Raw genomic sequence first — 22212 nt, 5'->3', positions numbered from 1 at the left:
GGATCAAAACAATCAAAGAAGTCTAAAAAATACAGAAGTGTTCTTTAGGAAAAGAGAACGGGAAAAGCTTTAAACTTGCTTTTCCAAGGGGGATGTTTTGACGGACGGCAAGCTACTTAAAAATGTGAAAGTGACCTAATTGTGTGATTACATGATCTAACTCTCAACCCAAGCTGTGTATTCAACAGCTTTGAGAACTTCGGTTTTACAATGTATAAAAAGTTTGTTTTCAGTTGTGCATTTGATAGGGCCCAATACCACCCTAACAGCCCGATCTGTCCGATCCGGAAAAGCTAAGGGTCGGGGGGTCAGACTTGGATGGAGAACGCCTGGGAACCCGGTGCTGAAAAGCTTTTTATCACAGAGGGGCTGCTGCAGTCCTTCTTCTTTGCTGGAAGAGAGCTGAAAAGGGAAATGTATAGAGGACGCAAGTATTTTTCTTCTTTTTGGAAGCAACATTTATTTAGACCTGAAATAAACAATCTTAAAGTGTTCATCTATTCAAGTAGCATTCAAAATGAAATTCAGTTGACCCATTCATAATAAAAAATTACATTCGGATGTTTGCAAATTTACAGAGACGAAAGCCCCCAAGTCTCAGTAAAGACAGGGGGTAAAACCAAGTGAGCAAAAGTTAGAGTAATGAAAAATAGAAACATGGAAAGAAAGTATTCATGACTCAGGCAACAGGTTAAATAAAGGAATCAATTTGGATCAAAACAATCAAAGAAGTCTAAAAAATACAGAAGTGTTAATTATAGTGCAAAAGAGAGAGCGAAAAAAGCTTTAAATGCTGATCCAAGGTGATGTTTTTGACGACTGGCCAAGCACTGAAAAATGTTTACTGACTAATGGTGTAAACATGTATTCAGTACTCCAACCCAACTGGTTTTAAACACTTTGAGAACCTTCCGGGTTTCACATGTATAAAAAGAGTTGTTTTCAGTCGGTGCATTTGCTTAGGGCCATCCCAAACCTGACACCCCCTCTTCCGATCTGAAGCTAACAGGGTCGGGCCGGGGTCAGTACTTGGATGGGGCCCCCCTGGGAAATACCGGTGTGGTAACCTTTTTTTCACAGAGGGCGCTGCTGCTGCAAGCTCCTTCTTCTTGGGCTTAGGACCTGAAAATAAACCAATTTAAAGTGTTCATTTATTCAAGTAGCAGTTCAAAATGCATTCTTTTGACCCATAAACTAAATAATACATTCTGGATGAGGCAAATTTCCAAAAGACACAAGTCCCCCAAGTCTCAGTAAAGAAGGTAAAACCAAGTGAGAAAAAGTAGAGTATGAAATAGAAAATGAAAGAAAGAAATTTGGATCAGGCAACAGGTTAAATAAAGGAATCAATTTGGATCAAAAAAATCAAAAAAAGTCAAAAAAAAAAAAGGGTTTATTATAGGAAAAGGAGAGCGAAAGCTTTTAAAGCTTGATTCCAAGGTGAATGTTTTTGAACGTGGCAAGTATTTGAAAAGGGAGTGCACTAATGGTGTGTTAATGGTCGACCTAACCCAAGTGTGTTTTTTCAAAGTTTTGGAACCTTCCGGTTTTTACATGTAAAAAAAGTTTTTTCAGCCTGTGTTTCGCTTCGGCCATCCCATGAACCGCCGATCTCGTCAGGAATTCGGGGGTCAGGGTGGGGCCGGGGGTCGGTCTTGGTTTTTTGGGAGACGCCTTTTTTTGGGGGAAAAAAAGGCTGTAAAGCCCTTTTTTTTCGGAAGCCTCTTTTTTTTCCCTGAAAAAAAAAAAAATGTTTATAAGAGCGGAAAAAGTATTTTTTAAAAAAAATTTTTTTTGGAAGCAACTCTTTAAAAAAAAAATTTAGAGAAATAAAAATCTAAAGGTTTCTATGGGACGTTAAAAAAGAATCATTTGGAACCAAAAAAATCAAAACTAAAAAAAAAAATTTTTTAATGCAAAAGAAGAGAAAGTTTCACCAAAGGGTAAGTTTTAAAGAGGGAAGTAAAAAAGGAGGAAAGGTTTGGAAAATGATAGAAACCCCAAGGGGAAAAAATTTTTGGAAAAATCGGCACAGTAAAAAGGGTTTTTTCATCTGCACCTTAGGCTAAAAAAACGGTTTTTTTGGGAAAAGGGGGGGCGGGGAAAAAGGGCAAAACGGGCTTTTTTTCCAAGGGGGATGTGGTTTTTTTTGGGGCCAGAGGGAAAGGAAAACTGTATAAGGGAAATTTTCTCTTTTTAACAAACTTTTATTAACCCCGTAAACCCTTTGGTTTTAAAGTAAGGAAAAGCTTGGTTTTTTAAATAATACATTCGGAGATGCAATTACAGAGCGACAAGTACCCAAGTCCGAAAAAGACAGGGGTTTAAAACCCAAGGGGGAAAAATTTTAAGTAATGAAAATAAAAAACAGGAAAAAAAGTATTCGACAGGAAAAAGGTTTTAAATAAAGGATAAAAACCCCCAAGTGTGTATTCAACGCTTTGAAAATTTCCGGGTTTTAAATGGGGGACGTTTGGTTCATAGCCCCCCCTTGGGGATGAGCCCCCAAAGAAGAGTGGACAGGCACAAACAAGAGGGGAAGTGGTAAAAAAAGCCCCCGAAAAGGGAAAGGAGAAGAGGATGATTTGGGGGCGGGCAAAATGATGCTCAAAGGGACATGGTGTAAAATTTAAAAATCTGGGGAGGATTTCTACTAGATTTAACTTTAATGTAGTTTTTTTTGCCCAATTTTTGACAATCTAGCGGGGAAAACTCACTCTGCAAAAGTTTTTGTTTTTCTTTAGTTATAAAGAGGCCCCTTTTTTTGGAGCTGTAGACATCAAAGTGGGTGTTTCCCGGAATTCAGACTTTTGTCCATGTTGGTTTAAACTTTGAGGGAACAGGTCCTTTTTAAATTGAAACAACCTCACCCTCAAGGTCCACTTATTGCTTTCTCTGGCTTAAACCTATCACACAGTTTTCATCAGCGAGCCGGCGGAGCTGAAGGGTTGCTCGACTTTGGAAAATCGGAAAATCTAAACAGAGAATTGAGAAATAAAATACTGGTCTGCAAAGCAAAATTGAACTTTCAGAAGGGCAAGTAAAATAAGGATGGACGTCTTTTAATTTGGAGATTAAGGGAAAAAGTATTAGCCTTAAACCCAAAAACCCCCGAAATCAGTCTGAGATCTAGGGGCAAGGTAAAATTTGGGGGTTTGGTGTAGCAAAGGGAAACCACGGAAAAAACTTCCCTTTTGTCCTGGGTAAGTTTGCAACTTTTGCCTGAAATAGAGACATCGCTTAGAAACGATATCGCCTTTTAAGCGATATTGTTAAGGAATTATTCCCCCAACATGAAGACCAACATTGTAATCTAATTTATGTAGTAGAGGAAATCTACTCACATCTTTCGTGTAATGAAGAATATGCAATCATCTGTGAACCTTTTCCAGAGCTTTATTTCTGGATCTGTACACAAGGTATTAAAGTACAACAGAAAATACAAAATAATGTTTAACAAAAAACAAACAAAAAAAAACTTAATGTTTATGTACAATTCTTATAAACAATAAAGATAGCTTCTTGACCATTTCTCATAGTGAAGTTTTTGATTGTCTATATTTCTGGATATACATTTTTAAGTTTTGTAGGTTTTTTTATTCACAAAGGTGTTTGTTTTCTTCAAAGGACTTGAGTTTTCTTTTTCAAAAACACAACTGCTATAATTTTCCTTTTTTAACTTCTAAACACAATAAAAAATATAAAATAAAATTTGTTTAGTGCTTTCTTGCACCACACACACAAGTCTCATACCAGAGATATCAATAAAATATCACATTTTCGAGAGTTCACAGGGTGGTGAAAAACCTACTTCTATTACTTAATGGCCTTTACATTCTGACAGTTTTTCTGAGTCTTTGTACAAACCACAGGTGAAATAAATACCACTGCACTGCTAAAGCTAGAAGAGCTTGGAGGACCTACTGCATTATGCACATTGCATTCAAAGAGAAACTAGCTCTCCACATACTTAGAGCAGCAGCCATCCCTTTACCATCAAGACAAATATAGACGACGACATGTAAATAAAATAAAAAATAATAAAAGAAAGATGAGTGTCTTTTACACATGGCCGCAAGTTTTGAAGGCAAAATTGCAACATTGAGTAATATCAATACGTCTTCAGGTAAAGCCGTTTTCAGTGGTACACTGGAGAAACAGACACAGCTGGCATGCGTGGTTTCAGCTGTGTTCTGGGGGGTCATGATTTTCCAAAAGGACAAACAAAATATAAACACCAAGTCAACTGGTAAAATGCAAAACCCAAAATATCTGTACATATCTACAAATTATTGCCTTTTGACAAGGAATCAAATTAAAACCTTTGTATCAACAAGTGTAAGAGGTCAGTTATAGACTTTTTTAAAGGCTATTTGCTAATTATTTACATGAAAGTAGAAGGGAATATCTTCTCTGATGCTGGCCTTGGAAAATGAATAACTTGATCATACTTGATAATGGTTTATAAGCATGAATCCTGTCTGTACACACATTGGTAAATTACTGGATCTATGGACATGACATACATGATGTACCCCTGAAACAAACCAATTATTCATAAGCACAATGCATAGATAAATTAAGTAAACACTACTGCATCCAATAAACTGACAATGACCCGCTAAACATTTTACAATTCATAATTATGGACTTCAGTCAAGAGACAAGAGCTCCATTTCTGCTACTAGACTCCAAAAACTGTCGACTAGATTAGACAAGGCATTCTCTAGTCAGTACGGGTTAGGCAGAGGTTAAATACAAAATCTGAGTGGCTTAAAATAAAGCGATAATACTGCTAGCAGGTTTACCCAAGCTTGCTAAGTGGTCTGAAAATTGCATTACTTGATTTAGGAGCAAAATCTAAACTTTAATTTTTCCTACAACTGAAGGGCACATACAACTAAACTCTCTTAAGTATAGCATCAGTGAAAGGATTTAACAGCTCAAAGGTAATAGTATATGTAATAAATACACACTTTACAGTGCCTGATGAGGTCTACGTTTAAATCATTATTAACCTAACCAATATCTTTGCATTGCAATATTGTTATGGTTTGCTTGTCTGATTGAAACCCTCCTAAAAGAAGCAGGATTTCAAAAGAAAACTTGATATCTCAACTGTAAAACGAGGTGACTGCCACTATGCTATTTTGCACAGGTATTCTTCATCAGCTGTTTAAAAATGTCAATACAAAAAATGATCAGTATCAATAATTTGGATTTGACCAAATTGGATGAATAATAGTCAAACATTCACATGTTCCAACATGGCCACTCTGAACAGTTTAGAAGAAAGCAGACCAACTGCAGACAAGCTTTGACAGAAAAAAGAAAAGAAAAGAAAAACCAAACTCGAAGGCCTTAACCGCTGAAGCCAGCACACTTCCTGTTCTCCAAGCTCTTCTCCATGCTAGTGTTGCTCTTCATACAATATCTAGCCAGGTTTATTTGGGGACAAATAAAACCATTTGCACCAGCCTGGTTACTAGAAAGTACCTGTAAACCAAACACTAATTAAAAAAGAAAGTACCACTTCAAACAACAAAGACAAGCAACTAAATACTGACACAGAAAACTGAGTCAATTTTGGCAGCTGAAAAGAATGGCAAGTAAACATACTCTAGATCTGAAGATGTTGTGTGAGGATACGAGGGAGGAAGATACACAACTCTCCTACTGCAGCCACTGGGCCCCACTGTACATGGACGTTACACATCTCAAGACGCATCGCAAAAACGAGAATAAAATAAATGGCTATATAAACTCTTGAGAGAAATCAAGATTTTAGTTCTATATGATAGACATCACTGATGTCATATTACACAAAAAATGAAAACAAAAAGTATATATATATATCTATATATATATATATTTATAATAGAATTAAAAACAAATTGGAATCTCCAGTGAGGTCAGTCTTATGCACAAGCGGGATAAGGTGTTTCAAAAGGGAAGAACAAAAGGATGAAGAAGAGGAAGATCACTCTGACTGAAGTGCTGCAGTGTGCTGTGTGTGGTGCCGTGCATGTGCTCCCAGAAAACCGTTGGGCTCGCCGCTGCCAGCCAAGCTCCCAAAGTCTGTGACAGACACTGCCATTTTTGCGCCGGTGATTCGGTGGTGGTGCGTTGTTGTCCGTCGTGCTTCAAAGTCCATTCCAAGGTTACCGACAGACACGTCATTGATAAAGGAGTCAGGCAGGGCCATCTTGAGTCTCTTGGAGGGCCGCTCGCAGTCCTTGTTGACACACACTCCTCCTAGCTGGCCCAGGTCAGAGTGGTAGAAGCCGGCGTCGAGCATGTTGAGGCAGTCGGTGTCTGCGCCATTGGAAGGGAACCCGAGGGATTCGTCGTGGTTCAGAGAACCCCGATGGAGACTTTCCAGTGGGGGAAAGCTGTAGGAGTCCATGCAACCAACCTCTGCAGGGTTGCACACTGTGGCTACAGTGTTACTCAAAGCTGCAAAGAGACAGGACACTCAATTAACATTGAACAGGGTTCAGACACACATTACTGAGTAAAATAAAAGAACTTTTGAGGCTTTTAAAAAAAAAATTATAACAGAGATGGAAAGGCTATTTTGTTTTTTTTGTGTGCACTTTTCCTGCGCGGGCCTCAACCACACAGGCTCCCTAAAATTGGTCCTCATGGTACGGCATGCCATAAAATCGTATAATATGCCATATCATTGTGTGTCATAAAAATGCCATACAAAATGTCATGTATGTAGTACAATACAGTATGTTATTAAGAAGTCATAGTTTAGTATTCCATAAAATAGTTATAAAAATGTAATTGTATAGTTACAGTACATAATGCCATAAAAGTGACATAGAAATGTCTATATGTGAAGATGTTCCATTTTTTCCCTCCTGATATCGATTCCGATACCTGAACTTGCGTATCGGTCAATACAGAGTACCGTTCTGATACCAGTGCGTAAAAAAATAAAATATATAATGAGTAAATATATATTTTTTAACATCTGTATTCTACTAACCCTGCATGGATGTGATATGATTGCTATCATTGTTGTATGGCCTGGCTCAGGTAATCCCTTTGTAAAACATGAACAAATACATATAGAGAATGAATGCCACATAACTTTTTTATCATCTAGTTTGACAGTCATAACTGAAAAAGAAAAATACATAAACCTAGAAATAAATAATTATTTTTAAAGACTGTTAGTGTGCAGCCATAATTTAGCAAAAACAAAAAGGCATTAAAAATGTTAAATAGTACAGTAACAGTAGTGCAAGAACAACAAAAACATTAGTGGCACCCCTCAAAAGTAAAGCCTTGCATACTGTGCACATCGCCGTGTTACTGGTGGGATTTTCCGGAGCAAAACGTCAGCAAATTGGAAATATCTTACAAACACCAGCACTGAATAATGTTTCCTGAGTAGGGTTGGGTTAAAATGGTCAATTCTCCAATTATATTGGTTTGAGTGAGTGATGTTCTCTCTCCTCCTATCGCTTCCTGCAGGTGTGTCTGGCTCTGGAGCTGTGGAGTCTGAATCTGTGGTTGGAGTCACCTGCTGCCTCCCTGTTCCTGCTCGATACCCTCTGCTACAATTCTCGATGTGTCTCTCTCTCTCTCTTTGTCTCTTCTCTGTCTTCCTCTCTCTCTCTGACCCCCATCCGGTAAAAGGAAGATGACCCCCCACCCTGAGCCATGGTTCTGCTCTGGGTTTCTGCCTCTTAAAAGGAAGTTTTTCCTTGCCTCTGTCGCCTAGTGCTTGCTCTTGGTGGGAATTGTTGGGTTTCTGTGAATAACATCACAGAGTACGGTCTAGACCTGCTCTTTCATGAAAAGCGCTGAGATAACTGTTGTTGTGATTTGGCTCTATATAAATAAAATGTAATTGAATATTGATTAATAAAAGAGAGAAACTTTTTTTATATCCAAAGAAAAGTGTTATTTTAACTGAAATTCCCCTAACCAAATTAATATCGAATCAGTATTATACCAATACCCAGCACTATACCTGAACGTTACACTCTGCGCTAGCAGACCAAAAAGGAAATAAATGATTCTTCACCGCCCTCAAAACAGTAGGTGCTAGGGACAGCAGAGTGCCACTTGCTGTGTGGGCTACTGCTTTAGAGCGTCAAATAAGAAGTGATTTCTGGTCAGCCAGACTGGTTCAAGTCTGTGTGCAGACCTCAGACACACCGGCGTGCCTGGGTCTCTGTGACCAGAGGGAGGGGGGCACAGGGAGAACTCCTCCCCTCCCAGCCCCAACTTGTTGTCAGCTGAACAATGTTACAAAAACTCTGTGAAAAACACAGTTAAATAGAAGATCACACAAAAACAGTATAACTGCTTATTTTCTGTAACCAGTGTAGCATTAAAGCCCGGTGGAATTAGCAAGCTAGATAACTAGCCAGCCGCTAAATGAATAAAACTGAACAACTTAATGCTTCAACACATACACATTTGTCAAAGCATAGGAAAGTACATTCCTATCGCCAGATAACAACTTTGCTCAGCTCGTTTCCTGTAAACAGCGTAGCATGAATGCATGGTAAAGGGCAGCAAACCACGCTAGTAAGCTTACTTGGCTGAAATGATGCACTCATAATTCCACATAGCATCCAATCACAGGGATGCGGTGAGGCAAGCACTCGCCAATCACAGCTTGAAAAGGGCCAACGTCAAGACTGAAGGGGGCCTAACTTGAAGGTTCTTGCAGGCAGCAGATGGATACACTTGGTTTTATTTGAGCAAAATTACTTTTTGGGGCTAAATTATGCAATATCGGATCAATGCATAAACTCATATACTAAAACCAAGGTTGTATTGGAGAATTTCCGCTACTGGTATAAACAATTTTAATAGTATGGAAAAAAAATGTCACAAAATAGTATGCTGTAACAAATGCCATTAAAAAGTCATGGAATAGTATGCCATCACAAAAAGATCTTTATAGTAAGTTACAAAAAAATAGCAGTGTAGTATGCAGAATTAAGTCCCATTACTGACCTGTGAGGTCGCTGGCAGTGATGGAGTTCAGCAGACTGAGCTGTTGGTCGGTGGTGGCCTCCAGCCGTCCTCCTCCACCTGCTCCTGAACACACAGAGGAGGAGCTGTCCACTGCCAGTCCCTCCGCTTCATCCACCAGCCGGTCCATCAAGTCACTGGATACAAAGAATATTGTCATTTTCATTCAAATTAAGTACAGATTACCTTTTGTCATTCTCATTGTATCAAACATAACCAAAACCACAAAGAGAATACAACAGATTAAAAGGTGCTCTAAGCGATGTTGAGTGATGTTACTTCTTGTTGACGTTAAAACGAGACTAGCTTGCCCCTCCCCCTCCCTTCTGTGCTTCCGGCCACTAACCGCAACAGTTTGCTGTATGTGAAAAAAATGTTCTAGCTTGAAACATGTGACACCACTTAGAGCACCTTTAACTGATTCTTCTTCTTCTTCTTCTGCCACTTACGTTACACCAGGATAGCAGCTATACTTTTTCTTCCCAAACCGATTCTGCTGCACAAAGAAGTCAAAGCGCTCAGACTTTTTCCACATGTAGTAAAACGCCACACATTCAGCTACTGTTCGTGTTGTGACCTGAGTGGGGGGAAACAGTAATTGAAAAATGGATGAGAAACTTTCACAGCTTTATATGTGTACTTTTACATTCTCGTCTGAAAGGGGAATCTCATAAGATCATGAAATAAGACTCACTTTATGTTTCTGTATGAGGTGAAAATTCTTGTCATACATCTGTAGTGCATGCTCAAAGTTCTTGCATTCCTCTTCTGACCATGGAGGTGATTTTTCTAAAATGAAAGTAGATATGTGGTTACGCTCTGGGGTCTAAGCCATTTTTTCCAATCTTTGGTTCACCTGGTTTCCTGTGTGTAATATTGCTTGCATAACCCAAACCCTGTAATGCACATGTTACATAAAAATATGGACATCATTTTTTTAGGACAGAATATGTATTCTGGATGAATGTCACATGAATGTGTAAATTATATTATATCTAATATACAACAAAAAAATAAAACGGAAATTGAATCTCACAGAAATATATTGAAATCACACAGAGAACAATACTTAACAAATATGTTTGGCTTTTGAAAATTGTTATCCAAGTCTTCACAATCAGGGGAAACAAAAATAGAGGGACTAACATAAATACAAATATATTTCCCAAAAACGTTTTATTCAAAACCAAGAGGCCAAAATCAAACTTGTTTCCATATCCAGTGCTGCTTAAATGACCTGCCTGTGTCTGCTAACAATACACACAGACTACATTCAAGGACCTCCTGCTTGTTTCAGGATATAGTGCGTGAGCTGGAAATGACGTCACACCCGAGTTGAATGCAAGTCTGATTTTTCATTGTGGGGTTAGCTCTATCCAAGTTAGCCATGGTCAATAATACCCTTTGATAACAGCGTATTATGTTTTTTTTTTGTGCATACAAACACCATAGCAACATGTCCACAGAGAGAAGTTGGACAGAACTGTGTTTAAGACTGATTTAGTGAGACAAAAATAAGACAGAAGTGCTAATAACTGTTTGTTACTACAGGTTTCACTGCTGTTGATGCATGTGCAAACCGTTTAGGATTTTGAGCTTGGGGTACTCGGGTTGTCCAAGTTCCAAGAGTGGCTCAGGGGGGCATGTTTCCGACTTTGACCTTGAAAAATCTGGGTTCTGAGCAGGCCTGCACAATTAGGGGAAAAATATGAATCACGATTTCTTTTCTAAGAATTGATATCACGATTCTCTGCCACGATTTTGTTGACCATGACAAAACAAATTGGCAGTACCAAACAGATGTTTTGGCACCTAGAGCACATTGTGCATCACCACAAGCCTGTAAACACAGAGGCTTCAATGAAGAGAAGGGAGAGCATTGCAGAGCTTGGGAGCGCTTTAAAACCTATTTTATCCAGTCTGTTTAAAATTCACGGAAGAAAGTAGTAGCGTTTGTTGAGAAGTCAGCTTGTAAAATTAAATGAGATCCAATGTCAAGAAAAAAAAAAAAAATCAAGGTTATTTAAAATTAAATTGTGAACAGGGTGAATTAAGATTGCGATTTTATAACAACTAATTATGCAGGACTAGTTCTGAGTACAAATGGAACACACTATTGGGGTTATTTATTGGCTGAGCAAGCTGCCTGTCTCCTGACATGACATTATGTGATTGATCAACACAACCAGCAGTCTGACCTCAGAAGCCAAGATGGCAGAAGCTAACAGTAAAAGATCGCCTTTCACACGACAAGATGACTAAATTACGGTTCAGTCATGGATTTATCGTTCTGGAATTATTATGGAAAGTCTCAGAAAAGTCACGGAAGTTCCAGGCCAGATTACTAAGCATTTGTAAGCGCTACGATCACACTGAAGCCCTCTTTGGAAAGACCCAGGCGCAGAAAAATTTGAGATTACAGATTAAAGACACAATTATTCCATGATGGTTTAAAAAGCTTCTCGACAGCCTACAATTGCTTGGATCATAAGCGCATTTCTCTGCTTCAGGGAAGGAAAAAAAAAAAAAGTGAGTAACAAAATGTTTTTAACCGACTTGTAAAGTGTCCAAAGATATCGGTGATGTGCACTTTAAATAAATGATGTTGAAGTTGACAACTGGATATGAAATTATGAAGTAATCAAATATCAAAATCATTGACACGTTTGAACATCCATCATGTTGAAGAAGTCCCGCACCCTGTCCATTACGCATGCAAATAATAACGTTTTGGTCACACTGACCTTCCTCAGTTGAATTGACCGTAACGTTGTGAAATAAAATATTTGCATGCGTATTTGTTAACATGCGGGACTTCTTCAATAAGTGTGACTGGTAATCTTTACATTTTCCGACGCATCTGCCCCAAAAAAGTGTGCGAAAGCACTTTTTTGAACGTCAATCATAAAATAACAGCACACAGAGATATAAGGTATATGTAGATATAAAACGTTTCGATGCAAAGGTTAGAAAAAATGACAACGTGGTATAAAAGATAAAATATTTCCCGTAATTAACTTGTAAAACCCTATATTTTTTAATTTCGGACGAAGTGAGGTTGATTAAACTCAACTTTGAGTAACTGTGTTGAATTGCTTTTTGTGGTATGGTGTTTCCCTAAAATTTTGTTCCTCCTGGGTAAATGGGGGGGATAAATTCAGTACATTTAACGGTAGATATCCAAAAACCAAAAAGTTAAGTTTGACGAAGGCCCAAATTTTTTAGGAAAATTTTTTTCATAAGCAACATTTAAGAATTCTTTTTGACAATGCAGGAGCTCACAGGTTTAATGTTTTAAATCCCAAGAAAGTGTTTTTAACATAAAGTAGGAAAATTTCTTTTTTTTGGGGTTTTCCGCTTTTCTCTCTAGTGTTCAGGGGTTGTGGCACTTCAAGCCCCCAAAGCCCCTTGGGGAAAGGGTGGGGTGGTTGGGTGAAATTTTGGCATATGACCGCATTAATTTAAAACAAAAATAAAAAAAAATTAAGCAGATTGTAAAGGGGGGGGGGGCAAGAAAAAAAATTTTCCCAAAAACTAACAACCAAAACAATTAAAATGTGTTACAAAAAAAAAGGATTGATGAATAAAGACAGTTGACCTGCTAATGTCTCGAAAATGATCCAGGTTTGTCAATAGTCTTTTCATCGGGTCCGGGGACAACACATCCGACGGGAATTTTTAACCCTTGTTTTTTTGGCAATATACCTGGGCTCCAAAAATAATCATCTTCACCCCTTTTAAAAACTGCAAAACCCAAAGTACATTACTTTAAGTTAGTCCCCTTTGGTGTATATTATTTTAGGGCCCGGGGAAAACATGTTAAAGCAATCACATTAAAGAAAGTAGGCAACAGGGTGAAATTTAAAAAAAGCAGCATTTAAACCTTTTCTCCATTTTTGAAAGTAAACAAAGGCCAAAAGGGGCCCCCTCTGTTTTGGTAGTGTGATCCCACCATTATTTCCTGTGACAAAAAAAAAAAAAAATACAGGGTATGTTTAGCAAACCAGTGTTGACTCGACTTAAATCATAAAGTACACTTTATGTATTCCTCTCTTAATGGGTTCCAAAATGTGACATTTACCTTTCTTGAGTCCTCTGGGCTTGGGCCATCTTCATCACACTCCGACTCTTTATCGCCATCGGAGACAGCATTAGCTGATAAAATAATAAACACATAAATACCTTTTCAAATTACCATTTCAAATTGCACCTTCAGTGTGCTAAGGCCTGATGCTTTACCTACCAAACCTGGTGTCAATTTTGGTTCTACGTATGTGAATAATTAACCGTTTAACCAACAATAAAACTTTTGGCCAATTAATACTTTTCAGTAGCTAACAATATTATTAAACATGTTTGTTGTATGGTAAGTTGAATAGGCTATACAATGTATTTCCTAAGTGCTAGTCAACTTGCGTTTAAACCTTTTTTTTCTGGTAAGTTCACGGCCCTCCCAGCTGACTGCTGGACCGCTCTCACAACGGCTAGCTACATGCTAGGCTCTGACATAAGACCTGGACAGCTGCATCACATGCACATGCAAGCGGTGACTACATGTGTCCACAACAATGCATGCATGCAAGATTGTGGCTGCATGATCGGCACAAGTCTGCAGCTATCCTTTAACGCAGAATGTGGAAAGCATGTGCGAGTCTCCTAGAACGGTGAACTGGGACTCAGTTGCCTGCTTGTTGGTTACTTTAAATTGGTAAAACTCTAAATTAGTATCCATATTTGGCTGAATTTCCTCCAACATACTTACTACATAAACTTCTCCTAAATCTCTTGGAAAGCTCAAAGTATGCGCACACAGCTGGTTCATGAAGTCATAATGTTCACTGGCAAAAATATGTCATAGTGCTGAAACAATTACTCCATTAAGCAAGTACACAAAAAATGAAATCACCAACAAGAGCACAGTTTTTGTTTTTTAACATTAAAAAAAAAAAAAATTATTTTACATTTTATATGATTGATCAAAGTCTTTTATCAAGCAAAAATGCCAGAATGTTAGCATTCACAGAGAATGAGACCTTATTATGTCATATTGTTGTTAATTAAATATCCATTTGTTGGACAAAACAAGTAATTTAAAAAATTGCATTGGGGTCAGGTTCATTTTTTTTCTATTTGACTTTTTTCTATAAACTAAATTATTAATCCAAAAACAATTGAAAACGTAATGAATCATGTGAATAATCAGTTGCACATTTAACCTAAAGTAGTACTCTGTGCTCAACTGTAAGAAAAGGTAATGTACCTCTTTGAGTGAGAACTGACATTTCTTTTTGAATTTGGTAGCCTCTTTTTGAATTTTTGCACTGCATTGTAAGCTTAAATCTTACAAAGCTACAGACAAAAAGTACTTACATCGAAGTGTTCTTGGGAAGAAATCGGTAGCCTCATGGGATGTGACTGAAGGGGTCAGATCATCAGCTGAGGACTGGGTCTCCTCCTCATAGTCCCCAGACAGGAGATCTTTAGCTATTTCCTCCTAGAAAGAAATAATTATGTTCATTGCATACTGTGACAGACCTGAATTACATAACGAAGAATACAATGACATCTAATTACTTTTCCAAATATATTTATTCACTACATTACAGTGTTTATTTACCTTGTCCAGAGTCATGTCAGGCAGCTCATCAGTCAGGTCTCCAGAGGAGCTGTCTATACTAGACCCTGCTGAGGCCTCATAGCGATAGATGGCCAAAAGCTCTTCCAAAGGCATGTTCCCCTCCTAGTAGAGAAACAAGTGGAGAGACAAAATAAGTTTTGCCGTTTCATCACCATTCATCTAAGATCCCACACTGCGGAAATTCAGAGTCAAAAAAGAAAACTAAAAAGTAAGTGAGTGATAAATAAAATTGAAACCGCTATATACACTATACATACACACCTTTACTTGAGTGAAAGATAGATGATACAGGGTTTCCCGCTGCAGTTTGCAGTTAAACTATGTTGTCAAAAAAAAAGTATATGGAGTAATATCCGCCTGTCGGACATGCCCGCTGCTGTGGAATCGTGTCAGTATCGCAAGAGGTTTCAGGAAAGTGGCTACATGTGTCCAACAATGCACAGCACATTAACCAGTACAAGCCTACAGCTGTCCGCAAACACGGATAGTGTGTCAGAGCTTCCCGGACGGTGAACTGAGACTCCATTACCTGCTTGTTGGTCAACGGTTAATGATCCTTTAACATTTAATTTAATTGTGCTTTTTTTTGGAAAGCTGGCTGCCAAAAATCCCCACGTATTAGCTAATTAATTGGCCTGAGTTAAATGCTAGCAATCTATAAACAGAAGTGAAGTGGTGGCTGGCGTCTGGTGTGCGCGCCAGTGTTTGTGTGTGTGCGTGCGTCAGCCCGTCCCCCGGCGAAGCTCCGACATGCAGACAGCTAAGGAACAGAAGAAAGAAGCAGCACCTTCCCCAAAATGAAGACTGAAAAACTGTTTTTTGGTACAAACATTTACTTGCCACGTGGCAGACAGCCACATATAACTTTATTAATTATATATATTATTTTAATTTAATATTTAGTGTTTAATAAATAATTGTTAAATGTAGCACAGAATCTGTAGTCTATTGCCTGAGGGCAAACCCCACCCTACCACATTAACTAACACATTTTCTGTGGGAAACCCTGCGAAAGATTAAATTGTATACAAGAGCACAAAACTGTACAAAATGTTCTTCTGGGGAACATGCCACTGGAAAGGTGAGGGTAAACTTACCTTTAGACTTTTTTTTTTTTTTAAATATATTGCAATGTCACCCCAAATATCGTGCACCCCTATTATCATAAAAGGTCACACAAGCAATTGTGTTACAATACCACACTTTTTTTTCCCAGTTTCAATATTTGCAGCCCTACTGTTTTAATGCACTCAGGCTTATGCATTAACAATACATAATAAACTTTGAAATGCCTTTAAAATCATCGAATGAGTTACATTTACATTTAGTTACATTTTGTGCATTTTTTTTTTACCTTTTCAAGATCTGCAATTTCTGAGCTGAAATTCCTCCCTCCATCCAGAGACTCTTCCTCTTCTAGAGTCCTCTCGTCATCATACTCATGGACTAACATTTCTGCTGTTGGGTCAAAGTCATGGTCCTCTGACGATAAAGAGCCAACTGAGTAAGAAAGAGAAGGAAAAAAGAATCTTAAATGTCTCAGTCTAATAACACTAGCTTTTTTTACACTAAAAATTGAAGATGCACACTTAAAAGATTCAAATATACTACATGCATATATACATGCACATATAGTTACTATATTGCAATAAGAAAAGCATCACATTTTGTCAATTTCTAAAGTAATTTTGTCTGATCACATACTATATTGTATAATTTAATCTTGACATTTCTGTTGTGCAAAATTGTGTCATTAAAACATAGATACATTTAATTAAGTACATCATAAACTGTGCATGCTTAATAGACTCAATTTATAGCGAAGGTTTTCTTACCTGGACTTGAACTCCCTAGGGAAGCCTGCAAAAGAATAAAACCAGAGCGTAAATGGAAAATGGACATTTATACCTCGGAATTAATTGATTTATTTCGTAAGAGACGGTCTAAGTAACAATAAAGGAATATCTTGAGAGGGACAGTTCAGTTTACGCAGTGTCGGCTCCTGTAACAGTTAGCTATCCAGCAAGCTAACCCCAAAGCTTACTGGTAACGTTAACGTTATGCATCGAGAAATGTAAACAGTAATTTGGTTTGCTCGGTACTACAATCGATAGAGTTGGATGTTCTTTACAATACAGGTGCCGCTAATTTAGCCCAAATAGAAAAAATAAATTTCCATTCATAACAAACAAGATATAATCAGTTATTTCCTTTAACCAGCAAGCTAACGTAAAATTTACGTATCAATTTACACAGCCGCTACACCAAAGCAGCTGAGCGAGGCGCAGCGGCCTTGTAGTGAAGGATCAGTCCAGACATTCAAGCATATTTTAGAGGAATAAAAATGACATTTGTGACACGAAACACGCTATACAGAAGGCAAAAACTATTGTTTCTTCAATCGATAACATAGAAATTCAAAATATAGCACACAACATTTAAAAATATCGATTTAAGATCGATTGCTTCTCCCCTGTTTTCCCTCTTACCTCCGCCATATTGGTACCTTTAGCTAATGGGCTCGTTCTTGCGCAGTACCCGGATCAACGATCTGAGCCAATCAGAAATCCAGGTGACCGTCGTAGTCGTGACGTTGTTCGTATCACCCACTCAAAGATGTCAACCTCTGATCAGACTAACGGTAATAGTTTATCAACGTTTGGCCTAGCTACCGTATGAAAATATGAGAAACACAAATTTAGAAATAAAATCGCCATTTCTAAAATGAATTAATAGCATGGCGTTGAGCTTGTTAATACTACACACAATGACAGTTTACCAGAACATTCCTAGAACGTACTGTGAGCATCCCAGCTGATTTCCTGCTCGCCTGCTCTATGGCATTTATAAAGCTCGATTTTATCGCAGTTAGCACAACATTTTCAGACCCCAGCTATATTCCTGTCGTACGAGCTTTTAATTGGGGTCACATTGCCTGTAAAAAGTGAGATTTTCTTTTAGATCATTCCATAGGATATATTTCTGTAATTTCTATAAAGGCTATAGCCTATATAGGCTGTTAATCATAGACTGTCAAGGCTGTCAATCACCTAGCCTACTTAGTTGGGTCAAAATGTCACCAATAACTAGATTTCCTTTTTCTTTCTCCTTTTTGCCATTGCTGTTTATGAAAACAAAGTAAGATCTGTAACATATCGAAACTTTTGTATGAACACTGTGTGCTATTTTTTTTTCATAGCCTACAGTTATAACAGCAGTACATGTCATTGAGCTGACGCTTTTATCCAAAGCGACTTACAGTTGCTATGTACAGTATGTCAGAGGTTGCACACCTCTGGACTGGAGCAACTGGACTAGAGTGTCTTGCTCAGGGACACATTGGTTGATGTATCACAGTGGGAATTGAACCCAGGTCTCCCACACCAAAGGCATGTGTCACATCCACCATCACCACCTTACACCACCCCCAAAAGCAGTTTTGCTATTCTTATTCCCTTCCATCATGCAGGACTACTCATAAATCTTTATGTAAAAATTCCTGAACTCTCAAATAATGATTTGAACTAACTAAATTAAAACAATTATGCACAGTAATCTTTTTCTGTAATAAATTTGAGGTGTAGGGATTTTACAGACCAGCAGAGGGCAAGAGTACCCTGTACTGACAAAGTATGAGAACTCGAAACACTACTGAGATTCACTCCATCTTTCCTTCCTTCTCCCTCCCTTCCTGGTTTGGATGACGATGAAATCTCGTCATATTTGATCATAACATAAAAACAGGTTAACTCTTTAGGGAGGCACAGGTAAAGGTGGACTTCACTCTACATCAGCTAAAGACAATTTTACCCTATTGTTGTTAGGTTGGATACAGTAGTTACAAAGTGTTATATTCTACTCAGCAAAAGTTAAAGGTTACTACTAGTTCAAGGTGAGTCCTGCACCAGCTGCCGTCTGGGAATCTGCAGATGTTTATGCACAGGGCGCTGGCGATAAACTGCTTCCTGTCTCATCCTGATCCAGGAAGGGAGGTGGGTGTCCTTCCTGCAGCAACAGTTACTTAGTCATGTGTTTTTGCTGTCAACTGAATATATTTGTTCTGAACTTGTGTCAATAAAGATTTAAGTGTGACAGACAGGTGAAGGCTTTTTTTTTTTTTGCGTATGGAGCATCCTTTTGGTTTGCCTTTTCAAAAAGGCAGCTACATTTTCTGTTTGTCTAGTTTGGTCATTCAGCTTACATGCCAAAAAAAATAAGAGACCTGTAGCTAGAAGAGAAATGATAATGTGTCATAAATCAGATCTTGCACTATTTACAGAGGAAGGAGAGGTTCTGACGGCTTGATTGTGCTTTGTGAGGGCTGCCAGCATTATTGGACGTCACATTTGGTAAGCTGTAATGGCGATTTAAGTTATTTTGTTTTAGTTAGACTAAAAACCTCAAACGCATATACTGGAAATTCACATCCAAAGACTACCACACCAATACATGCATTACTGTAACTTACACATGCAGAAACCTTGCAAATCTATGAGCTCCTTTGCATTAAAAAATCATTATAGTGTAAACATGTGACTTGACAGACTATATACTTTAGGCCTAACTATCAGCCACTCATTGGTTGCAAGTGGTGGGTGGCAAACTCTTCAGGAACCGGCTATTGTTGTTTACATATTGGTCCCATTTAATTTGTCATTGGGATCATATTTTTTCTAAACTTGTCGCAGAAAGTAAACACTTTGTTCGAAAAACAAAATCCCCCGTGAGGCGTGGGAAGGGTAGTGTGGGCTTTGTTTGGAGGACTCTGCAAACAAATGAGTCGGACAGTTCAGAGGCACTTCCTTACATAACTTGGTCCATAATGGGAACACTAAGTTGAACCAGATCAAGTTAAACCATCTTTCATGCATGCACGTACCGTATAGACCAGGGGTGTCAACCATACGGCCTTAGGGCCAAAACCATGCCGTCAATAATATTGCCGTCAATAAAGTATTTCTGATTCTGATTCAAAGAGTCTAATCCAGCCCACTTGATGACTTTGCAAAGTGTGAAATTTGCAGAGAAGTCATAAATTCAAAATTTGGATATTCCTATTTGTCCACATGCTGTCCTTGTAACAGTAGCAGGCCCTATGCTGGATATGCTATTATAGATCCCACATGCTTACATACAGGCTAGACACTGTCAAGCCCAATGTTCATGCATGAGCCGCTGGTGGAAAATGTCTTTGTCTGTCAGAGTGTTGGGTTTTCCTAGAAATATCGATCAGTTCCTATTTCTTTACAGAGCTAAAGGGGAAGCCCCTGTGCTTGGTGTGTTCACAGCATCTTTAATATCATTTTGGCGCTAGACACATTTTCTTTTCCATCCTGACCAGAATACAGTTGAAAAGAGACGTATATGAAATTGCACATATTTTCCTCAAGATATATCAGGTTGTTCATCTGATTTGTAAATACATTGTTTTGATAATTGTGAACATTTGTCCTTTTACACTATAAGAAAAGGACACATTTGAAGGGGCTGTTATTTATGCAATGGTTTTACTGGTCTGGCCCACTTGAGATCAAATGGGTCGTAAACTCAAAAAGGTTTAACACGTCCCTGAAAAATACTTTTAATACTTAAGTTGAAGGGCTGCCCCAACACAAGTATTGGTTCTTTTTCTTCTTCTTCTTCTTCTTCTTCTTCTTCTTCTAGACAGGTAGTAGTACTTTTACTCTTTGTGTTTCCCTGTGCACAGGTGACCCTATTTGATTGTACAAGGAGCATAAATAAGAACAGCCATTACCATTTGTCTCTCGTCTTTGTTTTCTCTGCTGCTGATTTATGATTACCTTAGTCATTTGAAATCCCATTTGAAGCCTACTTTTACAGAACAATGTAGTCAGGAAGATGTGGGCCCTTGCCTAATGAGTGAAACTGTCAGGTCAACAACTTATCCTCTGACGTAGATCATGAAGAGGTGGGTGACAAAGGGTCAGAACCCATTGTTACAGTGTAAAACGGATGTGGCTGATTAACACTGTGGCCCACACCTACGCTGGTTTTGTGATTGTCCAGCAACTGCCCACTTGATGTGCTATTAGTGGGACTGACAGACAGCAAATCATTTTTCATACTTGTAAATTATAATTCAGATCAATGGACACATCAGCTGCATATTTATTGTTTCAAATTTGTATGATACATCACTGGTTGATATTGCAACTGAAGTGCAAGTCCTGTGTGAGTCTTTTAATACAGTATATTGTTTATGTTTATTGTAAATAGTGTCAGAATATGAATAAAGTATTATTTAACTGTACATGTAAAGAGGTGGAAATGCCCTTGTTAAAAAATACTTTTCTGTATAGGGGTATTTACTGCTTTTGTGCAAATGAAGACTGGATGGAAAAAGAGATCAAATCCACTTACTGTCTACAATGCATTGGATAACACTTCAAGCTGGACATTTTCTAAATACTAAAAGCATTAATAACAGGTGTATAACAACAATCAAATTGTTGTTGTTTTTTATTCCAAATAATAATGTATATAATGAAAATGTAATTTAAATAGACTTGAGACAGTTCCTTTATAAAGTATACAAGCCACCAGGTGGCAATGTGTGAAAGCTGGGGGTTCTTAATGACTCAGCTTTAGCAATTTTCATTTACTCTGGTCTCCAAACACCACCCTCAGTCAGGCTCCAACAATGACGGTATGAGCACTGAGCGCCTATTGTGTTGATATTCTCCAAGAGTATATTGCTGCAACCCGTCTCGATATTCTTGGGTGAATCATGTGAAACTCCAACACGTGTAGTGACATAGATTTGTGTGTGTTTACAAGTATAGTATCCCTCACCACATGTGGACCACTAAACAGTCAGCAGCTGCGGAGCATGTCCTGCAGTGTCAACAAACCTTTCTGGACTTAGACAGTTTATAGTTTAGATAATTGATGAGTAATATAAACAAGATGGTGCCGTTTCTGTGGGATGCTACAATTTCCACGAAATCCTAGATGTCATGTAGCGGCTAGAGATGTAAGTAAACAATTGGCAGCTGTGGAGTAAAATCAGCTTCATTAACAATACTATTCTGTAAGAATAAATCCAGTATTAGAATTTATATTTTTCATGAGCAAAAAACCCAAGCTGCTATGGTAAATGTGAATTTCAGTAACTGCTCAAAATGCTTTATGGTGTATTATTATAAGCACACATTAGTTACACTAAGTACATACATGGAGGTGAGTCCAAAGGTTAGCTATTACTGTAACAGCTGCAGTGGGTAATACTACATGAAGAGGATTCTATGCAAATGAAAATTATTTTGAAGTACTCTTAACAGCCCATCTCTACAGGTGAGTGTCAGAGATGCTACAATTTTGCTCACTATAGCTTTTTTTCAATGTGCGTAATCAAACAATTCAACTGCAATAATGTTGGTTTTTCAAAAAGAAAAGGGAAACCCCTAAAATGTCAAGGTCCTTGCATGGTCCAAAGTGTCCATGCCCTGTGTGGCCCTGCTCAGTCTGCTGATATGATGTATGCCTAGCCATTTTTAAACAACTAAACCATTATTTAAAGTGGACCCAGATGCTGTTTTTTTTTTACT

At 38.1% G+C, this 22212-nt stretch overlaps 1 protein-coding gene across 1 annotated transcript; it reads right to left on the bottom strand.

Annotated features, from left to right (window-relative positions):
- Positions 1–3378: 3378 nt before the first annotated feature.
- Positions 3379–17216, bottom strand: mier3b (mesoderm induction early response 1, family member 3 b). The gene is made up of 11 exons (XM_032516506.1): positions 17134–17216; positions 16480–16504; positions 15999–16144; positions 14624–14746; positions 14377–14500; positions 13088–13161; positions 12890–12967; positions 9701–9832; positions 9456–9583; positions 8989–9143; positions 3379–6456 (listed from the first exon to the last, which is right to left on the bottom strand). The coding sequence occupies exons 1-11, from the start codon at positions 17140–17142 to the stop codon at positions 5981–5983; spliced, it is 1470 nt and encodes a 489-aa protein (XP_032372397.1). The 5' UTR covers positions 17143–17216; the 3' UTR covers positions 3379–5980.
- Positions 17217–22212: the final 4996 nt, after the last annotated feature.

The sequence above is a fragment of the Etheostoma spectabile genome, chromosome 5 (assembly GCF_008692095.1).
Source record: "Etheostoma spectabile isolate EspeVRDwgs_2016 chromosome 5, UIUC_Espe_1.0, whole genome shotgun sequence".
Taxonomy (NCBI): Eukaryota; Metazoa; Chordata; class Actinopteri; order Perciformes; family Percidae; genus Etheostoma; species Etheostoma spectabile.
Note: the sequence above shows the minus strand (reverse complement) of the source record. Positions and strands in the feature narration are given on the sequence as shown.

Bases quoted from the DNA above. Each gene is read 5' to 3' on its own strand.
- mier3b (XM_032516506.1), bottom strand. The intron at 14,747-15,998 runs GTAAAAAAAAAA...TTTCTCTACTAG, and splicing joins AAATTGCAGATCTTGAAAAG to GAGGGGAACATGCCTTTGGA. The intron at 9,144-9,455 runs GTAAGTGGCAGA...CTTTGTATCCAG, and splicing joins AGCTGCTATCCTGGTGTAAC to TGACTTGATGGACCGGCTGG.